This window comes from Lissotriton vulgaris, chromosome 7 (genome assembly GCF_964263255.1).
Source record: "Lissotriton vulgaris chromosome 7, aLisVul1.2, whole genome shotgun sequence".
NCBI classification, from domain to species: Eukaryota; Metazoa; Chordata; class Amphibia; order Caudata; family Salamandridae; genus Lissotriton; species Lissotriton vulgaris.
The window spans coordinates 1,571,815,185-1,571,839,722 of record NC_141695.1 but is presented as its reverse complement, the minus strand read 5'-3'; the positions used below and the strand labels follow the sequence as shown (position 1 = coordinate 1,571,839,722).

General features: G+C 41.4%; 1 protein-coding gene across 1 annotated transcript in view; it reads left to right on the top strand.

Annotated features, from left to right (window-relative positions):
• Positions 1–6,830, top strand: part of LOC147706018 (1,25-dihydroxyvitamin D(3) 24-hydroxylase, mitochondrial-like) — a 46,682-nt gene extending 39,852 nt beyond the window's left edge. Inside the window, exon 12 of the mRNA XM_086932481.1 lies at positions 3,557–6,830. Within this exon, the coding sequence (XP_086788607.1) occupies positions 3,557–3,603 (47 nt within the window). The 3' untranslated portion in view covers positions 3,604–6,830. The remainder of the gene's footprint in view (positions 1–3,556) is intronic.
• Positions 6,831–24,538: the final 17,708 nt, after the last annotated feature.

Below are 24,538 nucleotides of genomic sequence, written 5' to 3'. Positions count from 1 at the left end.
TCCGAAGTAGGAGGCTGCCTGCTGCACAAACACGCGTCATCAGTCAAGCAGAACGCAGAGGGCGCCATCTTCCCTTCTTAAAGCCAAGTAGGGCAGAGTGAACGAGAACCTTTTTGTGAAGTCGCCTTTGTGCGTGTTCAAAGAAAGAGCAATTTGATACATAATTTCATAACCCAGGGATATAAAGATGAACTCTCCGACTAGTGAGTAATGCGGTCTAACCTGCAGGCACCGCTTTCATTTTGGCTGAGCACGATGTTCTGCCAAGGAAAGAAATGAACCTGGAGAGTGACTGTACCCTCTGAGTCACTCAATGTAAGCGAGTTCACTTTGGCTTCCAAGAAAGATATGAGGCTTGCTATTTGCACTTGAAGAACTGAAACGTTTCTCCCAATACTCGGGCATCATTACTGTGAATATATCACGGGTCGCAGTATGCGGAGCGCAAGTGGCTTGTATTTAATGAGACAGCGGTCTTTTTTAGACTTCTTTGGATTTAAATTGAGAGTTTAGCATAGGTCACAAAAAATGATTCTTTGTACAGTTTATTTTTTGTGCAGATTTATATAGCGCAAACTCAACCAGGAGGTATTGGTGCGCTTTTCATGAGCATATGTTACATGTTACATAAGGACACATTCATTTCTTGGTAGGTGCTGGGAGATTAACCCCCAGATGCATCAAAGTTATGTTTTGCGAGTCCTTAATAGCGAATTTTAAGGAATCGCTATTAAAGACTCGCAAAACGGGATGCATGTAGGAATCGCAATGTTATTTGCTATTCCTACGATTCCTTATTTGCGATTCGCTAATTGCGAATCGCAAATAAGGAATGGCTTTCCCATTCATTCCTATGGGCCAAATGCCCATAGGAATGAATGGGAAAGCCATTCCTTATTTGCGATTCGCAATTAGCGAATCGCAAATGTCCCGCAATTTCAAGGGTGCCAGTGTGTCCAGAGGACACCCAGTTGCACCCCTGAAATGGTAATGTTCACTGGTATTGCGCACACACATGTCCCAATGAAATGTGTGTGTGTAATATACAACTTAGAAAAATGCACTAAAGTGTATATTTCTAAGTTTTTGCTTTTTACCACGTAGTTTGGATTCGCGGTAAATAGCGACCCAGATTGCGAATTCGCAATCTTGGAGTGGTTCATGCATTGCATTTAAGTAATCGCAAATTACGATTCCTTAAATGCAATCGCAATTTGAGAACTCGCAATTATTTGCGAATTCTTAAATTGCGAGTGCATGAACTCTTGATGCATCTCAAATGCCATTTTTGCGGGCGCAAACGTCGAATTTTGCGATTCGCACCGTTTGCGCTCTCAAAAATGCTTGATGCATCTACCTGCAAGTGAATTACCCAGAATCACAGGAAGCTGAGCGGGCCAGAGCTTGAACCAGGTCCCCCAGCTCCAAAATCGGCCGTAAGTCTACAACCTCAACCTCAACACTTGTTGCTACCAGGTCAATTTGAAGAGCACTTTCTCTGGCTGCCTGTAACTTGTGCACGCCATGGACTACTCCTCTGTCGCTGCAGGGTCTAACCTGTAGAGGATTTATCCTTGCTGCCTGCAAACTCATGTCCTGCTCCTTTGTAAATCCTGGGTATGCCTACAATGTGCCTGTAATGTGTGCATCCTCTTGCCAGCTGCTTCTTCACTCCTTGCGGACTCTGTACTCTGCAAAGCAATTTTCTTTGATTGCCTGTTTACCTGATTGTGACCTCAAGACACTGGTTGTCTATAACAAGCACACAGCCTCACATTCATTCTCCCTGGATTTATGCAGCATGGGATGGCCCAACTATGAGGCAGGAATGAGTAAATTGTAAACGCGTGATTTTGTTTAACATGATAAGCGTTCCCAGGGACATTTTAAGGATTTTGGGGGCCGTGGGCCAAACCTATTTTTGGGGTACGTTCGGAACACTTTGATTTTATGATTTAATTTCAGCTCTTTCATTACTCTTCAGCCGGTCACTGACAATGCACGGCAGACTTGTCCAAATTCAAAATGCATTTACATGTAATATTCAGGAATAGTGATGTGTGTTGTCAGTGTTGTAACACAGCAGTAGCGCACCAATATTGCTAAAAAAAATCTCTCTGACCCCCTCCCATTACTCATATGTCAAGTCCCTTACTGATCTAAGAGAAACGTTTATTATGGATGTTGCATGAAACATTAACAAACCATTTGTCTCCAAAATGTCTGTAATAGAATCACACATATTACCCAAATTAAAAATTATTTAAAGGAAAATGCTTTTTACAACATACTGTCCAATAATAATTCAAGTTCATCAGGACAAGAACAGATCTGTCTTTATCAGGGGGCCCCCTAAAAGGCTGGGACCCTGGGCCAGAGCCCACTTTGCCCATGCCTTAAAACGTCTCTGTGCGTTCCTCCTGCGTCAAGAGATTGCATGTATGCATTTTATGCTAAGAAATAGGGTAAACGGCCACATGCATCAAAGTTAGCATTTGCGATTTCTTAATTGCGAAAATTAAGGAATCGCAATTAAGAAATAGCAAATTGCTATGCATAAAAAATCAAAATTTTATTTGCGATTTCTAAAAATTCCTTAATTGCGATTCACAATTTGCGAATCACAATTAAGGAATCCCTTCCCATTGATTCCTATGGGCCAAGAGACCCATAGGAATGAATGTGAAGGCATTCACAAATTGCGATTAGCATTTTGCGAATCACAATTTGTGAATGCATTTTCAAGGGTGCAGAGGGGGGTCCAAAGAACCCCCCCTGCACCCCTGAAATGTAACTTTAAATGCAAGTTTCACACACACATGTTCCAAGGACATGTGTGTGTGTAACATGAAACTTTAAAAAATGCATTTTTGTGCATTTTTAAAAGTTTTCGCAAATTAGCATGAAGGTCGACTTCATGCTAATTTACCCCTTCCTATTTGTGAATTCGCAAATTAAAAATGTTCATGCATTGCATTTAAGAAATCTCAAATTGCGATTTCTTAAATGCAATTGCAATTTTAGAAATCGCAACATGGTTGCGATTCCTAAAATTGCAAAAAGCATGATGCATCCCAAATTTGAGAATTGCATTCGCAAATGGCCGAAAATTGCGATTTGCACCGTTTGCGAATGCAATTCTCAATGATGCATGTGGGCAAAAATGTCGACATCAGCATTTCACTTAAAAACGCATAATTTTGTGTAATTTTGGGTGTATTTTTTGTCATTTCTGCAACGGAAATTTTGCGAATTTCACCCAGGCCTAGTAATTCTGTGGGTGTCTCGGAAGGCCCAGGTGTGTAGGTGCTGAGGGGAGGGAGGGATGATGACCCAGAGCAGTGTTCAGTGGAAACACGAGCCTGGTATTTGTATGTTATTAGAACCCTCTCATGTTCCCCATGGTATATTTTGTCAAAGTGGTTCTCCACATTCTGGTGGGGTGCGGATTCGTAAAGTCAGGTGCAGATCTTTATTTTCTCATCAGTCACATCCTGTGAATACCTGATCCATCTGTGCAAACGCTTACAGTCTCGTGCATGTCTTTTTCCCTTAGATCATGAAAGACTGGGACATAGTTCACCAAGTCAGTGTGTTTCCTGAGGGCAGCACGCGTGCCAAGTCTGTGGAGATCAAGCAAAGAATGCCACTTAACCACCGCGGTTAAGCAACTCTGTGATGACCTGGAAAAGAAGATATGCAGGCCACTAAAGTTTACAACAAGCTGTTGTGGTGGAATCATCAACTGTGTTGGTGTGTACAACCTCGGCATTGGCAGTCCTGTGTGGCCAAACAGAGCGCTGTGCCTGCAGCTGCTGCTACTGTAAATATGTAAATAAGTTGAGATTCATATTTATTGTTCCAGATGTACAGTAATGCCGCATAGCTGTCAATTTTAGTCTATTATGGAAATAACCAGTTTCGAAATAAAAAGTACAATACAAATGTGAAAAACGCTCCTTCTATTTTCCTTGAGACGCTCAGAATAGAGTTTGGTGAACAGTGTATGTGTGTCAACAGTCAACAGCTGTTCACATTTTACTTATTTTGACCTGTTTATGGCAAATTTGTATTCTTAATAAACGTCAGCATTGCCCCATCAAGTCAATGTAAATGTGTTAATGAGATCTACTCACCGAAAAAGTGCTTCAACACCATATCAGGGGGTGCAAGTGCTATATAAATGCAAACCTTTTTCCCTCTTCTATCCCTCCGCTACACTTCTGAATCCAAATAACTGATTAACCTATCAACCACTCAAATTACTTTCATATTTCACTATGCTAATTCAACACTAATACTTTATGGGTTCCGGAGTAGCGTGCTACTCCCCGGAAAAAGTGCTTTGACACCAAAACAGCGAGACAGACAACTCATGCCTTCTTGAATTAGGGAACAATAAGCAGAGTGGCACAGGCTGAGAGTAGCATACGGGTCCGACCCGTATTCTTGGTGAGGAGAGATGAGAGGACAGCAAGGGAGTGAGAGAATTCAATTGAAGAGGTCAGGGATGAGGAGAAATGTGAATTGCCGAAGAGAAGTGTGGACAGGCAAGAAGTGAGTGTGAGCCAAACGGGAGGGCTTCTGTTAGAACAAAGGGGAAATGTGAAAGATGAATGGGAGGACTGGAGAGGTGTAAGATACAAATAGACACAAATTTGAATGGAGAGATGAGGTGAATGAGAAGTGATGAGGAGCATGGCAGGTGACGGGGCCAGAGAGGCCATGAGATAAATTCGAGAGACTGAAAGAGATGAGGGCAGTGAAAAGCCAGAATGGCAAGAGGTGATTAAAGGTGAAGCGAGAGGTTTAATGGGGAAAGTTCAGAAGTTGTAAAAAGGGGTGAAAGAAAATGGCCTACAAAGTGAGAGAGGGATCCGGGCTTAGGAGAGGAGAGAGGGATGGAAGGGAGGGGGTGAGAGGAAAGCTTCCTGGGTAAACTGCTTAACTCTGCACAAAACCGCCAGAGTTTTTAAGGGACCCCTGCTTCTATCGGCCAGGGCCAGGTGAGCTTCTAATGTGCGGAGTGGAAGGCCCTTCACAAAGGTTGACTAGAAATCTTTCTGATGTTAATTTCTGTATTTTGGTTATAAACTGGTACTGATGGGGTAAAATCTTTCCTCAGTGTTACTGTGTGTAAACAATGTCAAAAGCCTGTCATGTAATTTGGCCCTCACCTGCCTCATAATTCCAGTAGCCCTGCCTACAAGTTTAGAAATTTTTGTCAGTAGGCGGTCCTTATGCCTCAAAATGTTGACAGGGGGGTCTCGGCATACAAACGTTTGAAGACCTCTGATCTAGAGCCTCTCTAAAGCCAACTACCCAAAATATGAAGTCAGGAAATATCACATGTGCTAACAAAGCCAACCATCACTTTCAGCAGGCTGGTATGCTGCCTCGCTTGAAGAGTTTCAAGTGAAAAGGCTTGTGCCTTTGAAACAATGATTGGTTGCCACCAGTCATACATCGCCACATAGACTGCTACGAAAGGGCACTATTCTTACCATCAGTGCATCCCCTGGGAAGCATAAAATATAGTTGTGCTAGAAAGTGTCAAAATTATAGAACATCGCCAGGAGACTGAGAGATTAAGTCTAATGCAAAAAAAAACCTTTGGATGGGAAGAAGTTGAGCGGGGAAGAACAACACAGCTTTTGTCAAACATGCATGAACTGTTATATTTACAACCCCACATTTTTGCGTCTTGACAGTGTCCCCCTCCTCTACATTAGCGTATCTTTTTTGATCACCATGTCGGTGCTCCCCATCTTGTGTCTATTTATTCATTCTCCCACCCAATCTGCTCTCTCACTAATCACTTTGTGTAATTGCCTGGTTTAATGTACTCCTCACTATTTTGTCCTTCCCTGAACCTCACCTTCTTCCTGGTTGCCTCCTCCCTTTTTTGGTCCACCATCATCTCAAACCATAACAACATTCCCATCGCTTCGCTGATCCCAGTCCCATGCTTCACTGCACTGTGGCCTCCTCTAGTGCAGCAGAGGAGGCACTGACAGAGCACCAATGATGATGTCACATTTTGGGGGAATCCCACTGAGATTTCATCACATTCCAGAAACTACATGCTTATGTATCAAACAAATGTAAACATCTGTTAATCTGTCAGTAACACCAAGAGACCTCCTTTTGTGTGAATGTAATGCTCTACAAAGTAAAAAATGCTGCTTTTTTCTGTCACCAATTCCACATTTTGGGACAAGGGGCTGCACAATTATTGAATACCGTGTTTTGTAGTAAACCTAGGTTTTAAACAATGAATAATAGAATATTTAAAACATTTATATTTTTAAATAGGTTGGATGCACATACTTCCATATGCTGTTTGCAAAATATAAAGGCCCCCATTACGAATTCAGGTCTGAATTCCGATCCCTGTGCAAACACATCTTTACACTGAAATCTGAATCACAAGTTCTGTGATAATTATTGTACTGTTGCAGTTTTCCCCAAATACATTCCGATCAGTCACACCTTTCGATATTTATGGGAGAAAAGGGCCCTAAAACAAGGAAAAACATGCAGAATTTGGTGTGTTTAAAAACAATTCCAAATATTATGCCTCATTTTACTATTGAACATTTGAAATATGAGGTATTTACCACAAGTGTTAAATACATCACACTGGAGTAATGGTATCCATCCTATTACGACAAACATGTAAAGAGGGCCAAAATAGTATCATGTATGTAAATAAATCTATAAGAGAAATTCAAAATATAAAACTGTATTACAACATGTCTTTAAAAAATTGCACATTTAAATTGATCTGTTGTTTCATAGCTGTATATTAAACAATTACTGAACTATTCCTCTTTGATTACTGGTCTGTTTTTTAATCAGTCATTCATAATTCCAACATTTGGTTTCACAGGACTGACAAATTTACCTTCAACCCCCAAACGTTTTCAATTATTAATGTGTAAACTAATTACTATTCTTTGGGTCTGCTATTTGTTTTGTTTTTTAAATATATTAATCTTTAGTTGATTATACAATATAATCATAAAAGAAAAACAGATAAAAAATAGGTAAAAACACAATCCAAAAATATATATCTGATCAAAAACAGCATAATAACATTATTTAAAGATACTATAAGCGCTCCAACGTACTACTCCCATACAGCGCAAAGATTTACATTACATTATGAGGAGTTTATAATCTTATTCCAATATAAGGCACCTTTAAAAAAAGAGGAGATAGCCAGCATTACTACACCATCAGGTAATAGTTTTACGTTTTAAAAAAAGCAGGCGGAAACTTTCGGAATCCCATCGATTTTAAGAAAGGAATTAAATACTTGTGTCGTAAAAAAACGTAACATTTACAAAACAGCACCAGATGCTTCAATGTATGCTGTGAGCAATCATCACAGGGGAACCCCTCGGTCGTATTTGGATCAAACTGTCCTGGGGGGACCATATAGATGACCGAAAGGACCCCACCCGAATTTACTCAGAAGTGATCTTTCCCACTGGTGGGTAGCAGTGAGGAGAAAAGCCACAGTTTGGAGGGACAGAGGCGATCTGACGGTCACCCTTTTGAGCACTTCCAAATCCCTAAGTTCATTTAGATACTGTAAAAACTGATCCCCAATTACTCTTGTATCCCTCTTACTGAGGGGATAAGACTTATAAAACAGATCTGGGCAGCCCAAGGTCAGAGCAACAGACTCCACATTACTCAGCCCTGGACTTCAGAGACAGTAGTCACACCTAGGACAGTCCTCGATCACTTCCCTGTTAAATCCTCTGTGATCCCCAGACCACACAGAGATCCACAAGAGCACGGGAGCCAGCTTCACAGAATCCTCCACTTAGTCAAGGCCCAATTCTTCCAAGTACAAATAAGGATGAGCTATTGGGAGCCAAACCCAGCAGCCACCTACAAAAACAATTCTCCTCTTCATGTAAAACCTTACTATTGCAATATCTCCATACAGCTGCAAAATACAAAAGTACAGGTAGGTATTTCATTTTATATATCTGCAAGAGTGGTAGTATGGGTTTGTTACCAATCTGTTTGGAAAATCTAAAAAGGGCACTGCAGGCTAAAGAAAAGCAGGAACATCTCTTTGATAAACATGTGAGCCAGTTCTTCAAGTAATCAAGATTAACCCGAAAATAAGTGACCCGATTACACTTAATAACAATAGTTGTCGTTTTAGAGTTTTTCCTCCAGCTTACTATTTAGTGTGTTTTACTGCTATTCACCTACAACACCAACCTATCCATAAAGTTGACAAAAAGGTCAACAAGATTTTTAGCACATTTGCCATTCAAGGCCATCAGCACTGCATCATCCACGTCGAGTATGGAAGGTACAGGAATTGATTTGATCGTGGGCACATCTTTCCCATGTTTGGCTAAATAAATGTTCAAACCATTGATATAAAGGAGAAAAAGCAGTGGTGTCAGCACACATCCCTGTCTAACTTCACACAGAAGATAAAAAGATTTATAACATTCCCTATTCGGTCCTGAGTGCAGTAGCCTTAAAAAAATGATCAAGATAGGTAACTCTAACATCATCTAAATTGACCATAGCTTTGACCTATTCACCCAGTCAAAGGTGCAACTCAGGTCCATAAACACAAAGTAAATAGTACCTTGCTTAGCAAATACATATTCCTCTATTATGAGATTGAGGTTCAGGCACTGTTCCATAGTACTTTTTTCTTCCTGAAACCCATACTGGACTGGACAAATAATATTATGTGATTAAGACCACAATTCTACACACTTTAATATAATGCAGCCCACCACTTTCACTACAGAAATAAGCAAATAGATGGGTCTAAAGCATGTAAGATCTTGTCTGTTTCCCTTTTTATTAACTGATACTAAAACTGCCCCTTTCCAAGACAAAGGGATCTGCACATCAGCATCCAGACCATTTGTTAGAATGGGGGCCTAAAAATGGGGTTCAACTTTATAAAGATCCACAAGTATCCCATCCGGGCCAGGAGTTTTATTAGATGGGCTGGCCTGTGTTGTCTCATAGACCTCTTCCAGGTCAAGCTTGATCTCTAATTGAAAAAGTTCAATATCCTCATCCCATGCCGAAAAGGCATAGAAACCGAGAGCATAAAACTTTATAAAATGGCAAACCCATTGCTTTGGTGTTATAGTGGAGCCAGAACCCTCGACAGTGGCCAACATTGGTTTCCTGTTATTAACAATTGCCCAAAAGTCCCTTGAGTGCCAAGAATCACAAGAAAGCATCAATCGCTCCCAAGAAGCCTCTTTGAGCTCCGCTTTTTGCTTCTTAATTGCTTGCTTATAACACCTCCTTGCCACTATTATAGTCTCTTTGTTTCGAGACCTTGTGTTAAGGGCCTCCTGGAGTTGGTTGTTTGCCACTTTACAGGTTTTACCTAACCAGCCATGTTGTATGGCTTGGCCCCTGCCCACAAGTTCCCTCATAATAATTTTAGTAGAAACATTACATTGGAAAAAAGCCTCCAGAATCTCTACAGGTAGAAGGTCGATAGCTAACAAATGTTAAACACTAACTTTTAGGTTGGATCGGACAACAGTCTAAAATAGGGTTGGGATAGGGAGGTTACACCACAAAATCCTTTTACCCTTATCTTTAGTCATTATAATTGTCAAACCTATGGCTGTATTGCGCCTGGAAACTGAGGGAACTGTCACCCTAATTTCAATGGGGATATGATCACTAAATCCAGTGTCATGTATAGCTCCTGGGCTCATGAAACTATGAAACTCACAAGAGACCTGGATATAAAGACATAGGGGCATATTATCAAGGGGGCGATAGGAAATTATCGCCGCTTTAGCGGCCGTTTTTGGCCGCTAAGCGATGATAATTCTATCGCCCTATTAGCAAGCTGTCGCTAACAGCAGTTAGCGACAGCTTGTAGGCGATAGCGAGCGGTTTGGGGCCCGCTTTGCCTGTCAGCGATATTTATCACTAATGACATGCAAAGTGGGCGTACCCAACCTGTTAGCAACTGAAAGCAGTCGCTAACATCGCTGTCGCCTATTACCAACACAGGCGTAGCGATGGAAATATTTGCGCTAAGCGCGAATATCTCTAAAAACTAACGCCTGCTCAGACCAGTTCTTAGCCATTATATCCAATGGGAGGTGGATATAATGGCTAAGATCCTGTTAGCGATAATGCTTCAATATCGCTGTATTCTCAGCAATATTCACGGATTTGGCCGCTATCGCCAGAAATTTTATCGCTTTTGAGATAAACGTTGCTAATAGCACGGTATCTCAGCGATAACATCCGGTGATGCGCGGCGATAAAAAAATTGCCGCTAACCCTACTTACCGATAAATATTGCTATTCGTTGATAATATGCCTCATAATTTATTATTGTTCCTTTACCCGACCCAACAATTGTGGGCAAATTCTTCGTCAATTGCCTCCCCTAGACAACACATTACACAAGGACGCATGACCAAGGTCTTCATGTAACACCTGCCCCTTTAGTCCGAAATAAGTGTGATAACAGGGGAATCTCCAACTATAAAGGGATTACCTTCATTTTCATATGAACCTAACCTGGCATTAAAATCCCCAGCCAAAATAACATTAAAAACCTTTAGATATGCAAATGACCTGGATTATAGGATTGATAATACTGAGTTATACAAATTTACCAAATATAAATATGAGTCCCATGATCAGACCACCCATAAGATATGAATCCCTGCATGACTAAAGGGGATGGGAACAACCTTTAGCTGTTTAGAAATATGGATCAAAATGGGAAGACCTCCACATGCTCTGTGGCCAGGAGAAGGGATTGCTGCTACATTATAACTCTCATACCCATCCCATACTACTTGCTTTCAGGCTCAAGTTTTCTGCAGCACAAAAACATCAAACTGAGTAACAAAATTAATAAATTCCGGGTCATGTATTTTATCCCTTACATTCTAACTAAGGATACATAGGGGTCATTAGGATGGCGGGCGGACTTAGTCTTCCCGCCATCCTATCGGAGTTTGGGACTGCCCGCCATAAGGGCGGGGGTCCCATGGGGGGGATTAGGATGCGCCCGTCACTGTGGCAGGTGCATACTGCATTATTAGCATTGTGGAGGGCGGTGCTCTCAGCACCACCCGCCACAATGCTAAAAATGCATATATGCATTTGCATTAACAAAACGGCAGGCACCGCGCAGTGCCTTCCGCTTTGTTAATGCAAATGCAGGGGGTACCACAGGTACCCCCCATGTGCACCCCCCACCTGTCCTTCACTTCGGGGGCCCGCAGGGGGCCCCCAAAGTGAAGGCCGCATGCCTTTCCGTGGCTGCATCGCCGCCACGGAAAGGCATCTGTTTTGGGCCATGCTAATATGGCAGGCGGTGTCTAATAGACACGCCACCATATTAAACCTTTTCCGCCCCGGCCGCAAGGCGACCGGGGCGGAAAAGCGGCGGGCTGTCTTTCCATCCGCCGCGGTCCCCCCACCATACTAATATGGCATGGGGGAATTTAGGTGCGGATGGCGGGCGGATTGCCCCCGCCAGGCTGGCAGGGTCCTACCGCCAGCCTGATGGGGGCAATCTGCCAGCCATCCTAATCGGCCCCATATCATTTGAAACTAGAGGCTCATTTGACCCTGAGGGTGATAGGCTAAGAGCTGGGGAACTGTCCCTAAAGCTACTCAGATGAGGGTCAGGGGAAACCAGTCAATCTATCTGATTTAAATCATCTAAAGCAGAATACCACAAACTGATACAACCCATGGTACCTCTTAGTATCCATAGCTAAGGAGTTAAATTGCAAATGGCGATGAAAAAAACCAATAGGAAGAATACAACTTTCTGTCTTACAAGAAGTCTTTGGGATAAAAATATGATTCAATCACTTGGCCAAGTTAGATGACCTCCAATTTATCACTACACAGTCCCCAGGAAGATTTTTTCCTACAGGTCCCACCCAACCCCCCTTTGAACAAAAAGTATGTCATTAAAATATTTAGCATTAAAAACAGTGTTATGGCCCAGCCAGTGAGAAATTTTATTTTTCAAATAGGAGGTGATTTCTTATCCCTAACTTGGGGTACCCCTGCCACAACAGCAACATAGGGACAACAGGCAGGAGGAAGATTAAAATAAGGCAGCTCTACTGCTAGCGGATGACCTCCCCTGACTCTTATTGAACCATCCACTGTAGAAGTATTATAATTGCTGTATGCATTCCCTACACTAGCTATGCCCTCAGAAGCCTGCTTCACAAGGGGAGGATGGGGCAACACACGAGTGTCCATCTTTGACGGCACATTTGGAAGCACAAAATCAGAAACTAAATCATGTGGCCTGGGCACCTCACTAAGTTCTCTACTAAGTACACTTTTGGGACTAATAGTTCAGAAACCAGCACAAGAAGAATTTCCAGGATTTTCCATAGAGTCTATGATCTTCGTCAAACCAGATACAGCAAACTCTAATGTGGACAGCCTTTCCATTAACGGTGTAGCACATTGCACGATAGTGTCCTTAAGTCTATTAAACACAATGTCCCAATGCAAATTACCAGCTCCCAAAAACTCTGGTTCACCAAAAAGGTCCTGTTTCTTAGGGGAGATAACGAAAGGCTGCAGCTGCGAGCCAGTCACATACCACAGGGGGCTGGAAGAGTTTTTCACCTCTGTAAAACTGCTTTAAAAATCCTGTTTTAAACCATTTTCTTTTCTTTTAAAGTAAGCCTCACATAGCACTTTTAAACAAGCCTCAGTCTTACCTGCTCTCCCGACTGTGTGCCGATTTTGTGGAGGATGCGGCAAAGCAGAGTGCAATTATCCACACCTGGTTGTCAAAGAGGAGGTGGTGGAGCGGAGGAAGAGTTTCACTCAGCAACACCATACTTAACTCTGATGTACCAGTGGACGTGCCGTTGGTCTGCCGAAGGCGTGCCTAAGGCAAACCTGTCTGCACCCGTCCGCACCTGACCGGGCCCTGGGGCCAGGAACCCTGGCTATGGGTTACACCATCATGATGTTAAATACACAGCGAATGAGCTAAAGAGCTTGATGCCACCTATTATGGAGGCATGTAAACACAATATACACGGAGACAAGGAGGAACTCTCCTGCGGCAATTGTAACAGGGACTTCACCTCAACAATAATGAATACTCAACAGAGAGAAGGACTGTCCTTCCTCCTGCTGAACTGTAGCTCCCTAACTAAACATAAACATGAAATGTACGATGTACTGAGGAAAAAAAACCAATGCCATGTTTTTGACTGAAACCTGGCTCAATGACAGCTCTACCCATGATATCCTAGATGACTTACCGGAAGGCTATTGGATAGCAACGCAGAACTGGGTTAGACAAAGGTGGGGGGGAGGGGGATTGCTATACGCTATATAAATCAACGAAAAAATGTGACATTAAAGAAAAAGACCTTGACACATTTGAGGGGATGTTTATCATGCTTTCAATAGCAGGTAACAATAGCATAGCTGGTTTCCTGATTTACCATCCTTCAGGACCAGAAACACAATTCATACCCAGCTTAGGTGAAACATTCACACACACAGCCATATGTCACAGCAAACTTCTTGTTCTAGGGGACCTTGATAGTCACTTTGATGAAACTACTAGACCAGAAGCACAAACTGTGTGTAAAAACCTAATGATCTTCAACCTTGCCCAAAAAGTTAGCGCACCTACACATCAAGAAGGACGCATTTTAGATCCTATTTTCACTAACATAACTGACAATCTTGGCCAATCCCATGGCCCGATCACCATATAATCTCGTTTCAGATCCCACACACAAAACCAAAAGTCAGCTTACCCAAAACGTTAGTAACCCGTAGGAAGTAGGAAGTGGGAGAAGTTTAATCCTGACTCGTTCACTCAGGCGCTACGAAAAAATGAGCCGGAGCTGGACAAGGATATTAATCTAGCCAACAGACAAGTGGGATCATGGATAACCGAAGTGCTGAATGAAATAGCGCCCTGTACGACCAAAAATGCAAGAAGGGGAGCATCTCAGCTCCATTGTTCAATGACACCTTAATTAAGGCCAAACAAAAGTTCAAACAGTTGGAACACAGGTGGCGTAAGAACTACTGCGGAAACATTAAAGTAGAATGTAAACAACAACAAAAAAAATACTACGCTCTGATAAACAAAACTCGTTGTGAATTTTTCACTGGGAAAATTGAAATGGCCAAAAACTCCTCAAAAGAGATGTTTGCCATATTAAAATCCCTACAGTCAGAAGGTAGACTAACAGAGCCCTCCTCCACATTGGAGGAATCCTGCAATAGAGTTGCCAACTTCTTTGCAGAGAAAGTAACAAAGATCTATGATACTTTCCCTAGCGAAGCATGCCAGACCACTAGCTCCAAAGACTAAACTACATCCACAGTAGTCAAAGTTGAAACCCTGGAAGAATTTATAATGCCAGAGCCAGATGTAATAAGGAAACTAGCAAATCAGGTTCACCTAGGGACCCAGCCCGTTCCAAAATCGTATTACAAGGAGCAAAATGTATTGTATCTTCCATATCAGAACTTATCTCCCGCTCCTTCCAATCAGGAGAAGTTCCCTATGAATGAAAGCAAGCTATGGTCCGACCATAAAGGAAAAAAACACAAATAGATTGTGAGGTACTAGATAATCTACGTAAAACTAGAAAGATGTTCCTGCAGTGGCCGATCATTCAATATTGTGTGTACATCTCAAATTTAGTCAACACAAAAAGTGACAGAGAAAGTACAAGTGAAATTCATTCAAAAAATATATATATTTTTATTTATTTCTTATATTTTGTTTTTGTATGAATATAGATACATATAAGTTAAATTCTTAATCAGCGAATCGTCTTTTATCAAATTCATAGACAATGCATGAAATGTTAGAAAAAATTCAAAAAAGACACAAGGACAAATCTAAAATCCATAACAAATAAGCAGAAGTAACCCCTGAACAACAATCATATACAACAACTCACTCACGTGCTAACAGACATTCCACATTCATACTACATACAGAGATGAAAAAGGAACTGGATCCCTATTAGCGAGATGGTTACGCTAATGTAGTAAAAGGTCAACAAGATGTAGTTGTTGGCTCTTATGGCGGGTCTACGCGCGTTTCGGTGGGCAAGCCACCTTCATCAGGACCTTGAACATCAGATAGTGCAGGTAACAGGGGATCAGGCAAGAGAGAAATTGGCAGGATGATAGGAAAGCTATCACTCCAACTTAGTCTCTACGAGAGTACATAGGACGGGTCACGGGAAAGTCGCTGCATCCGAAATGCCAAATCGAATGTATCTAGTGGTCCTCAAATTTTCATAATAATGTATGCGAAATCAGATTCAGTGTAGTAGGCAAAATTGCGCCAGTTGTTTTCCTTGATATTTGGGTTCTGAGGAGATACTCCTAATATTTAGAGGGTCCCAAGGATATTGTAGTCCACGTAGGGCGTTCACTCTTCTGTTAATTGAGTCTAATGTTTAGTTGTGGCCGGATTTCATAAAAGTAAGGCATTCTCCGAGTTGATTTAATTCCGTAACGTCACCGCGACCCTTTCAATTCGGCGAATAGCGTCCAGGCATCTACGCGTCCTCGCGTCCAGGCTGCAATATCTCCACCTGTCTCCCATGTGAGTAACCTTTGCTCACATACGTCATGCCTGACGTTTTTAATCCCACACCTCTCTGAAAATCCTCTCCCTTTCCTTTCCAGACTGTCCCCTGTCTTGATAAAGACCCGCCGCGACCACCAACTGGGGCGCTTTAGGGTCGAAACGTCGACGCTTACCACTGGTCAAGATACCTCCAGGAGCTTGTACAGTTACCCCTTGTCTCCTTGGAGTACTAATTCTATTCTCTGGCCTTCTTACTTCCCCATGTATAATTTGTATATATGTGTCACTGAATTTAATGCACTGATCACTTTGTTCACCAACAGTCAATTTCATCACGTTTCCCTAACGGTTTACCACTTATTGAAACTTGTGGCATCACAGAATGAAGTAATTCTTGTGTATCGTGATTGCTTTCTACTAATATAAAGACTTTATTTTCAGTTGCTTGTTTTCAGAGAGGTTTATTCAATGTGCAATGAGCTGATCTAGCCTTCCTTTAAAGTAATTTCTCGTTACCCAACAGAACCACTTTGTATTTAATCACGCTTACCCAGGTTCTGAGGGACACAGGGTTACCCCTTTTATGTAAATCATATAAACTCTAAGACAACGGACGGACGAAGGACACGCAGCTGCACTGATGCTGTTGGACCTCAGTGCAGCATTTGATACAGTCTCCAATGGCCTTCTCCTACAGAGATTAGAATCTTGTGGAATCAGGGGTATGGCTCTGAGCTGGATGAAATCCTTCCTGGCGGAAAGGGGTTTCCAATTTACACAAGACACATTCACTTGTAAGAGATCTCCCCTATTACAAGGAGTTCCCCAGGGGTTAATACTGAGCTCCACATTGTTCAACCTATATATGGGACCCCTTGCTAATATAGTGGAAGGCGACAAAGTGTCCATTTTATCTTACGCTGATGATACTCAGCTTATAGCCACACTATCGCAAAACCCAGAACACAATGCACATCAATTTTCCCAATGTATGGAGGAAGTAACAGCATGGATGGCAGACCACTGCTTAAAACTTAATGGCAGACAAATGTGATGGTAGTGGGAAGAGCGCCTTCTATCTGCACATCAGCTAGGTGGCCGGAAACACTTGACCAGCTCCCAACCCCTAAAACGAAGTCAAGAACCTTGGAGTACGGCTTGACCCCAACCTCACATATGAAAATCAAATCCGAAAAATAACAGGCAAATGTTTTGGAACGCTGAAAACCCTACAGAAAGTCATTGACCTACTACCGGTTCAAGCCAGAAAAACTATAATACATGCAGTGGTCACCTCTCAGATTGACTACGGCAATGTTCTATACCTAGGTGTAGCAAAATAAAGGCTGATGTAACTGCAATCAGTCTAAAACACTGCTGCCTGGCTAGTGCTGAATCTACCTAGAAGATCGTCCAACACAAAGGCCCTGGTCAAATTGCATTGGTTGCCTGTGGGCACGAGGATCCTGTTCAAGGCAATGTGCTTCTGCCATCGTATCCTAGCAAATAAAGGCCCAAGTTATATACAAGACATGATTACACCCTACACCCCTAGTAGAAGCCTAAGATCGGAAGGAAAATCATTGGTTATAGTGCACAGATTTAGGAAGGTCAGGCTAGGAGGCTGCTCTTTCAAATACCTTACAGCAAAACATTGGAATTCATTACCAATGGATTTGAGGAAAGAGCCATGTGAAGCTGTCTTTAGGAAAAAGCTGAAAACTTGTTTTTTTACCACCTATAAACCTGAATAGACCTTGAAACATGGCAGCTAGGGCTCTCCTACCTATCTCATGTTATTTCTGAGTTTCTGCTCAGCGTGGTGTAACCAGGCGCTCTACAAATGCTGATGATGATGAGGGGAATGAGATTTCTGCTTAGCTACAGCATGACGCTGAGGCTGGTGTCAAGCTTTTCCGATGGATCTTTCTCCATCAGACTTTCAAGGGTTCCTGCGGAGGCAGTTGAAGAGCTATGGATAACCTCCCTACCACTTTGAGTTGTAAGGTTAATGTGAATACTCTGAGCAAGTTGTAGCATAATTAGGGTGCTCAAGCCCTCCTTAGCCTCGAAGGTGAGTCTCTGTTCCGCTAGATCAATTTCTCTTGAGATTACACATACTGCCTGTGCCAAACAAGAATCTAGGGTAGCACCATTGGTGGGCCTTGCAGCAGAGACTTTAGGGAAATGCAGCTCGCGCTTTCCCACAGCACTGGTTTAGGCGTAATAAACTGAATGAGCGTAGGACACCAGGGAGCCGAATAATAAAAGCAAAATGTACAAATGTAGGAGGTAAAAAAAACCCTATCAGATCAGGGATGTACGAAGACAGGCCCGGTTTGCGTTTTCAGTCCTACCCTGATAAATTGGAAGATAAAAATAGTCATTGCTACTGATTCCTTTCTGGGACCACATTTTTCACTATCTTGGTGAAACAGCAGATAGTGTTTTTACAAATACACAGGGTTGTGCCAATAGATTGAGGAGCTGGATCTGACAGTTTCTCAAAATATACTGGGCAAATCTTTAGTCCAGCATTTCTCAAATTGTCAGTTAGGTCACAAGTTCCTAACTGATTTTGGTGGGTCGGGAAAGTCAAATTAATAGATAAAAATGCCAATAAATTATGTGTTTATTTTGTTACATTTGCAGTGCTTCAAAGACAGAGGTCAAATATCAAGCTATGTCTTTGACAAATTGCTGCTTGTTCTTTTAATGGAATCGGTGTTTACTTTACATTCTCTGCATGCAAACTAAGAGGAGTTTATGAAGTGAATTATGTAATAATCTTTCTGGAGTACAAGGATTGTAAACGGAAAGCCTGTAGGATGTCATTTTTGTGCAACACACAAAAATGTAAATACCTTAAATGTACTGTGTGCATTCAACTGTTAGGAAAGTCAAAACTAAGCACATATTTCGTAAATCTGGTGTGCGGGAAACATAAATAGGATCAAAACAAATCAAGAAATTGTAACTGATGACTTACAAATGAAAAATAATCACACAAACCCGATTTCAACACATCATCATTTAACTGCTATATATTAGCTGTATGCCTGTGCAAAGTTAATGACCATTTCAATGGAAAATGTGCTGACAGTAAATGACAATACGCTACTACACAATGCTTTAGTTGCATTGAATAATTGCCCCTCGTCATGTCCATTGAAGGTAGGTGGGTCGTAAAAGTTTGTCTTTCTAAAAGGTGGGTCATAGTTCTAGAAAGTATGGGAACCACAGCTTTAGTATATACAAATAGCCAAAATATAGTGTAAAATAGTTCTGTGTTAGCTCCCTGAAGCAAGAAAAAGTAAATAAAGATTGTGGGGCTGATTCACAAATATTTGCTCTGGAGCACTGGTCACCTCAAAGATGTTACAGATATTTCCAGGTAAGCACCAGTTCAAATATTTTGGATTACGGTATAATACATCTGTAGTGCATCTGAAAAGTTTCAGTTGATTTCTAATTGCAAATACAGCCCTCAAAGATTTACGAAAGGACATAATAAAAATGCACAGAGTACTAAAATATGTTTCTGACATTTACTTCATTAGAAAGCAAGACACGACGCCCTTGCAATGAGTATACTAGTATTTGTCAATAATCAAGCGATGTGACTAATGACCAGCCATCTCTGCCACTGCTGGTACTCCCCCTTCAACCGCCATTGTGTCTGCTCCACTGGCAAGGGCCCCAGCACTGGTGGTCTGTGCAGCTGGAAAAAACATTACACATTTTAGATGCCAGATACACTTCCCCTTACTATTTTCTTTTAACAAAATTCAACCACAATACAACACTACAGTTTGGCTGCAGCATCTTCTATCAGAAATAGTACATTGGGCATTTTGTTTGTTAGCAATGTTTGAAAAGTCAGGTAGTCAAGCCAACCAAAAATGGTTTGTAATTGGGAGGGGGGGGGGGGCAGAGCTATTACTACTCTTGAGTCATTGGCGTATAATGAAGGGGAGGAATAATTGGTCAATGAAGGATATATGGTTTTGGCTGACAAATGCAATACTAGTTTGCAGCCATGATGAACTGTCATCAAAACTTCTGGTATACTACTACTGTGTAAATGAATACATACACAACATTTTTTTTTCTATGACCATGGCCACTCTCTAGCTTTAATCTTTGAGAATGAGCAAGAAAAAGAAAGCCTTCTCAACTAACATGTGTAGATTAAGAATAGCTTACTTGGGCATGCAATCTTCACAATAGAGTACATGTCCTAAATCAGTTATCTTAGTCTTACAGTACCAGTCCACAAGATATTTAAGGGGAGAGGGGAGGCTTATTGACAAAGCAGTAGAAAGGAAGCTACAGACAGACTAGTGTAGACAGGAGTAAGTCAACTACAGAAACTTGAAATATAGAAAATAACAAGGATAATGCAAGGATAACTAGAATTTAACAAATATTAGCTAGAAGTAGAACAAAAAGGAGTTGGTAAAAAGAATTAGGAGAGAGGCACACTAAATAAATAAATAAAAAGGGAAAGTTATTCTAAATATGGAGATGTTTAAGTTAGGGAAATAACAATAATATAACAGGGGGACTAACTGGGGCCAGCAGATCTGTCATCATCGGCCGCCACGCTGGTGGTAGTGGTGTAAGTAGAACTTCTACCCACTGAAGCACTTTGGTGGCTCTCCCATCTCCCTGGCCACCTCTGTGCTGCTAGCCCTCTTTTTGCCCCTAGATGCTAATATAAGAAATAAAGGAAATAAAATAAGAAAGATTAGTGGTACAGTTAATAATCTCCTCAAAAATATTTTAACAGGCAAAGGCAAAACATAGTAACATTGTACTTTTCTATATCCGATCACCTATACTACTACTAGTATCAAGTTGACCTATTCCTAATTTCCTAAACCTAGGCCCTATTCCAAATTTCCTACACTACATTTTGGAACTACTAAAACATTGCAATGAATGATCTTTGCTTCTCATCTCATTCTCACTCACAACCTCCTTTGATGGGCCTACTCATTCTCCCTTTTTTCAGTGCACAGATGTATACTGGCCCTAGGCCCTATTCCAAATTTCCTACACTACATTTTGGAACTACTAATGCATTGCAATGAATGATATTTGCTTCTCATCTCATTCTCAATCACAACCTCCTTTGATGGGCCTACTCATTCTCCCTTTTTTTCAGTGCACAGAGGTATACTGGCCCTAGGCCCTATTCCTAATTTCCTACACTACATTTTGGAACTACTAATGCATTGCAATGAATGATCTTTGCTTCTCATCTCATTCTCAATCACAACCTCCTTTGATGGGCCTACTCATTCTCCCTTTTTTTCAGTACACAGACGTATACTACAAAACACTGGGAGATTGCTTTTAACTATATGAGGTACATCAAGAAAGGCACAGAAAATGCTAACTTGCTGATATTACTATTGCTACAACTATCCTAGTGACAGGACAGAGGAGTCTGCATGAATTCTTAAATACACAAAACAACTAGAGAGTAAGGAAAAAAACTTGTCCTCTTCCCTGAGTAGTACATGAATAAATAAAATGGACTAATCCTTTTTGAGGTTTTCAGGTCATAGGTCCTGACCAGAACCTTCGAAGAAAGAAGCGCAAACAACTGGAAGTTGTTTTAGGAAACCCCTCACCTACCAACCTTGTAGGTGGCATGCTTCATCATCGGGCCCAGCTGAATTACCTAGTTCAATCCAGTTGTGCAGACAGAGGTATTCTATTCAAGGATTATATTCCCTGAAGCAAATCCAGTATCACATGTGTTTCACTTCTACAAAGTAGAGGAACATCCAACGGAATACGTTCCTTTCGAGGATATTGAAATTCCACTAACTTACCAAGAGCATGCGCTCTGGTTTAAAGGTGCCCTACAACATCAAAATCACATTACCAGGCTCAGTCCACTAGGCAGACCAGGAGCAACATGGTCGGTATCAGCCAGCTATACACCACATCCTGACATTGAAGAAATGTCAAGTGAAGAACTATTAGTTCAACTAAAACAACTAATACAAATTCATAGACAATTGGTTCAATATGTCATGCGGACTCTAACAGTACAACCTCCTATAAGGATTCCACAACACGCCCCTTACCAGAGGAACACAAATAAAATCACACCACAGACTATACAATCAGTCATTGGTAAACTACCAGCAAAAAGGGAACAAATTCCATTCTGGATAGCTCAAAAGATTACTCAAATAGAGGCAGTATTTCCTGATACTACCCCTCATGAGAAACACAGGATTTTAACAATCTGTTTACCAATGGGGATCGCACCACACCTGGAGGGCTGCGACACTTGGGGTACAGTCTTTGCTGTAATCTACACAAAAATACATGGTGTTCAGTCTATGGTGGTAATACCAGACGTCCTGAAACAGATTCAAAATGAATACGGGGCAGAGCCTGCTTTAAATCTAGGTATGAAATTACTGAAAGATTTCAAACAGGTCTCAACAATAATGTTAGCTAATATTCAAGGTGAAGCAGCATCTGTGGCGATCCCCCAAAAAGAGTATTTGATGTAACTGAGCAACCATATGAACTGGCCAGAATAATCGAAAAATCCTATGAAGAACTAGGTAGAGACAGTTTGGGTGGTACACCAGTGAAACCCCAGCTGACTGAAAGTCCTGAAAAGGTCTTTATTAAAAACACTCTCACTGTTCCTAAAAAGAAGTGGGAGAACACTTAACAAACTTCTAAAGAGAAGCTTTCTTAATCCCAAGGTAGGTCTCCTCAAAAGGAGCCCTCTGAAAGGAGGTACAACCTCAGGAATAGGGATAATTTGTGGAAACCTGATAGATATCAAGATACTGATACACGTTCCTCTCGTACCTTTCAGACTTCATCACAGAAATCGGAAAGAAGAGGAAAGTCAGAACAGAAAGAAGAACGCATGGAGTCCAAAGACGATCAACACGTTACAAAAAATAAGAAAACCCAATTCACCAAAAAGAAGGTAGCAGGTCTAAAAATCAGACATGCCGAGGATCTTGAGGACACAATTCAAGAACGGGGAGTGGGCTCAGACAATGTTGCACAGCGCAGCAGAAGTAACCGTAGCTCGCAAGATCTTGAAGGATCATCTGAAGACAGTGGACTTGAATGAGTACATCCAAGTTGAAACTGCTGTTACCAGGGTTAGTGTCCAACACAAGTTATGTGAAGTAACACTCCGGATGGAAGGGGACATAACTAGAAAAATAAGAGCACTCTTTTGGGAGAAGCTCTCTAAGGGTTATGAAATTCTTCTAGCTGAACAAGACTGGCCACCTGAATTTGTCAGGGAGTGCCCACATGGCGAAAACATAATTATGCCAGCCTTCTCCAACCATATTCCAATTCATAAAAAAATACACCTATGCCAGGAAATGGGCGGTAGCCCAGGCACCTGCATTATATAAAAATCATTTGGGATGGGATGAGGATTCTCCTCAACATAAAATCCAGTGAAAAACTCAACCAACTGCACAAAGGCAGTATCCTGTTAAGCAAGAACCTAAAATACAAGTCAGGGAGATCTTAGATCAACTTGAATACCTAGGGGTGATTGAAACATGCACCTCATCCATGAAAAATCATTTAAACTCAAGTTGCAAAACTTTTGCAGTACAAAATGCAGACAGTGCGGCACTAATGAATAACATTGTGCGTAAAAAATATAAAACTACATTAGATATATCTAATGGTTTCTTCTGTCAAAATTTTGCACCGGAAAGCAGGTATTTGGGGACATAGCGTCAATTTTGTCGTCTCCCCCAGGGATTCAAGAATAGTCCAGGGTTATTTTCAGCCAGAGTAACAGAATTACTACAAACGTATGATGATGAAGCATTATCATATGTCGATGACATCTATCTAACAGACGATGATTTGGATAGGCACTTGAACAGGGTGAACATCATAATATTGGGCTTCTCCTCTGAGGGGTACAAATTCCATTTAAACAAATAACGAATTGCACACCTCAACGTCTTTTTTTCTAGGATATGAATTATCAAGTGAAGGCAAAAGCCTGGCGGCAAACTTTCTTGAGAAATGTGCGCTGCTCCAATCTCCAAAAATGCCGAAAAACTTACAGTCAATTCTATGTTTTCTAAACTTTGGAAGAACATACATTCTAAATTACGCAGAAAGGGTTAGACCTCTCTACGAATTAATCAAACCAGATTTCAAACAAATAAATTGGACTCAAAAACACACAGAAATTTTACGTTCAGTGCAAACAGACATGTTAGCAACCACACATTTACATACACGCGTAAACTTACGCAACTTAGTAATCCGAATCATTCCTGTAAAGTGCGGATTCACGTACTTAACGTTTAATGAAAGGGAAAAGGTACCAATTGCTTATAAATTGCACTTGTACACCCAAGCTGAAATGAGATTCACTTCTACAGAAAAGATTCTGACATCGGTTCAAAATGCAGTAGCAAAAGAGAGAGCCCTCGGACAGGGAAAACGCATAATGGTCGTTACTCCTGTACCTGCTTTAAAGGCAGTGACAAAAGCGAGCATTCCAAATACAAAAGCTTTACATCCGAGATGGCTACAGTGGGTAATTCTCTTGCTGCAACAGACGTTGAATACGTTTTTGACCCCTATTTGAAAACACAAGAATTTCTACAAAACGAACAAGAATGTCCTCTGCCTACTGAGATTCTGCCTCTAGAACAGTATGAATGTATAATTTATACTGACGGATCAGTTCAACCCGCAATTGGGGGTAAACAAGCTTATAGTGCTGCGTGTGCGATTGTTAAAGGTCGCTGGCGCAATGGTAAATTCCACCCTATGGTCACAAAAAACACAATCTCTCGGAGATTGTACAGCTCAGCGAGCGGAAATAAATCAATCAATCAAAGCATTTATATAGCGCGCTACTCACCCGGAGGGTCTCAA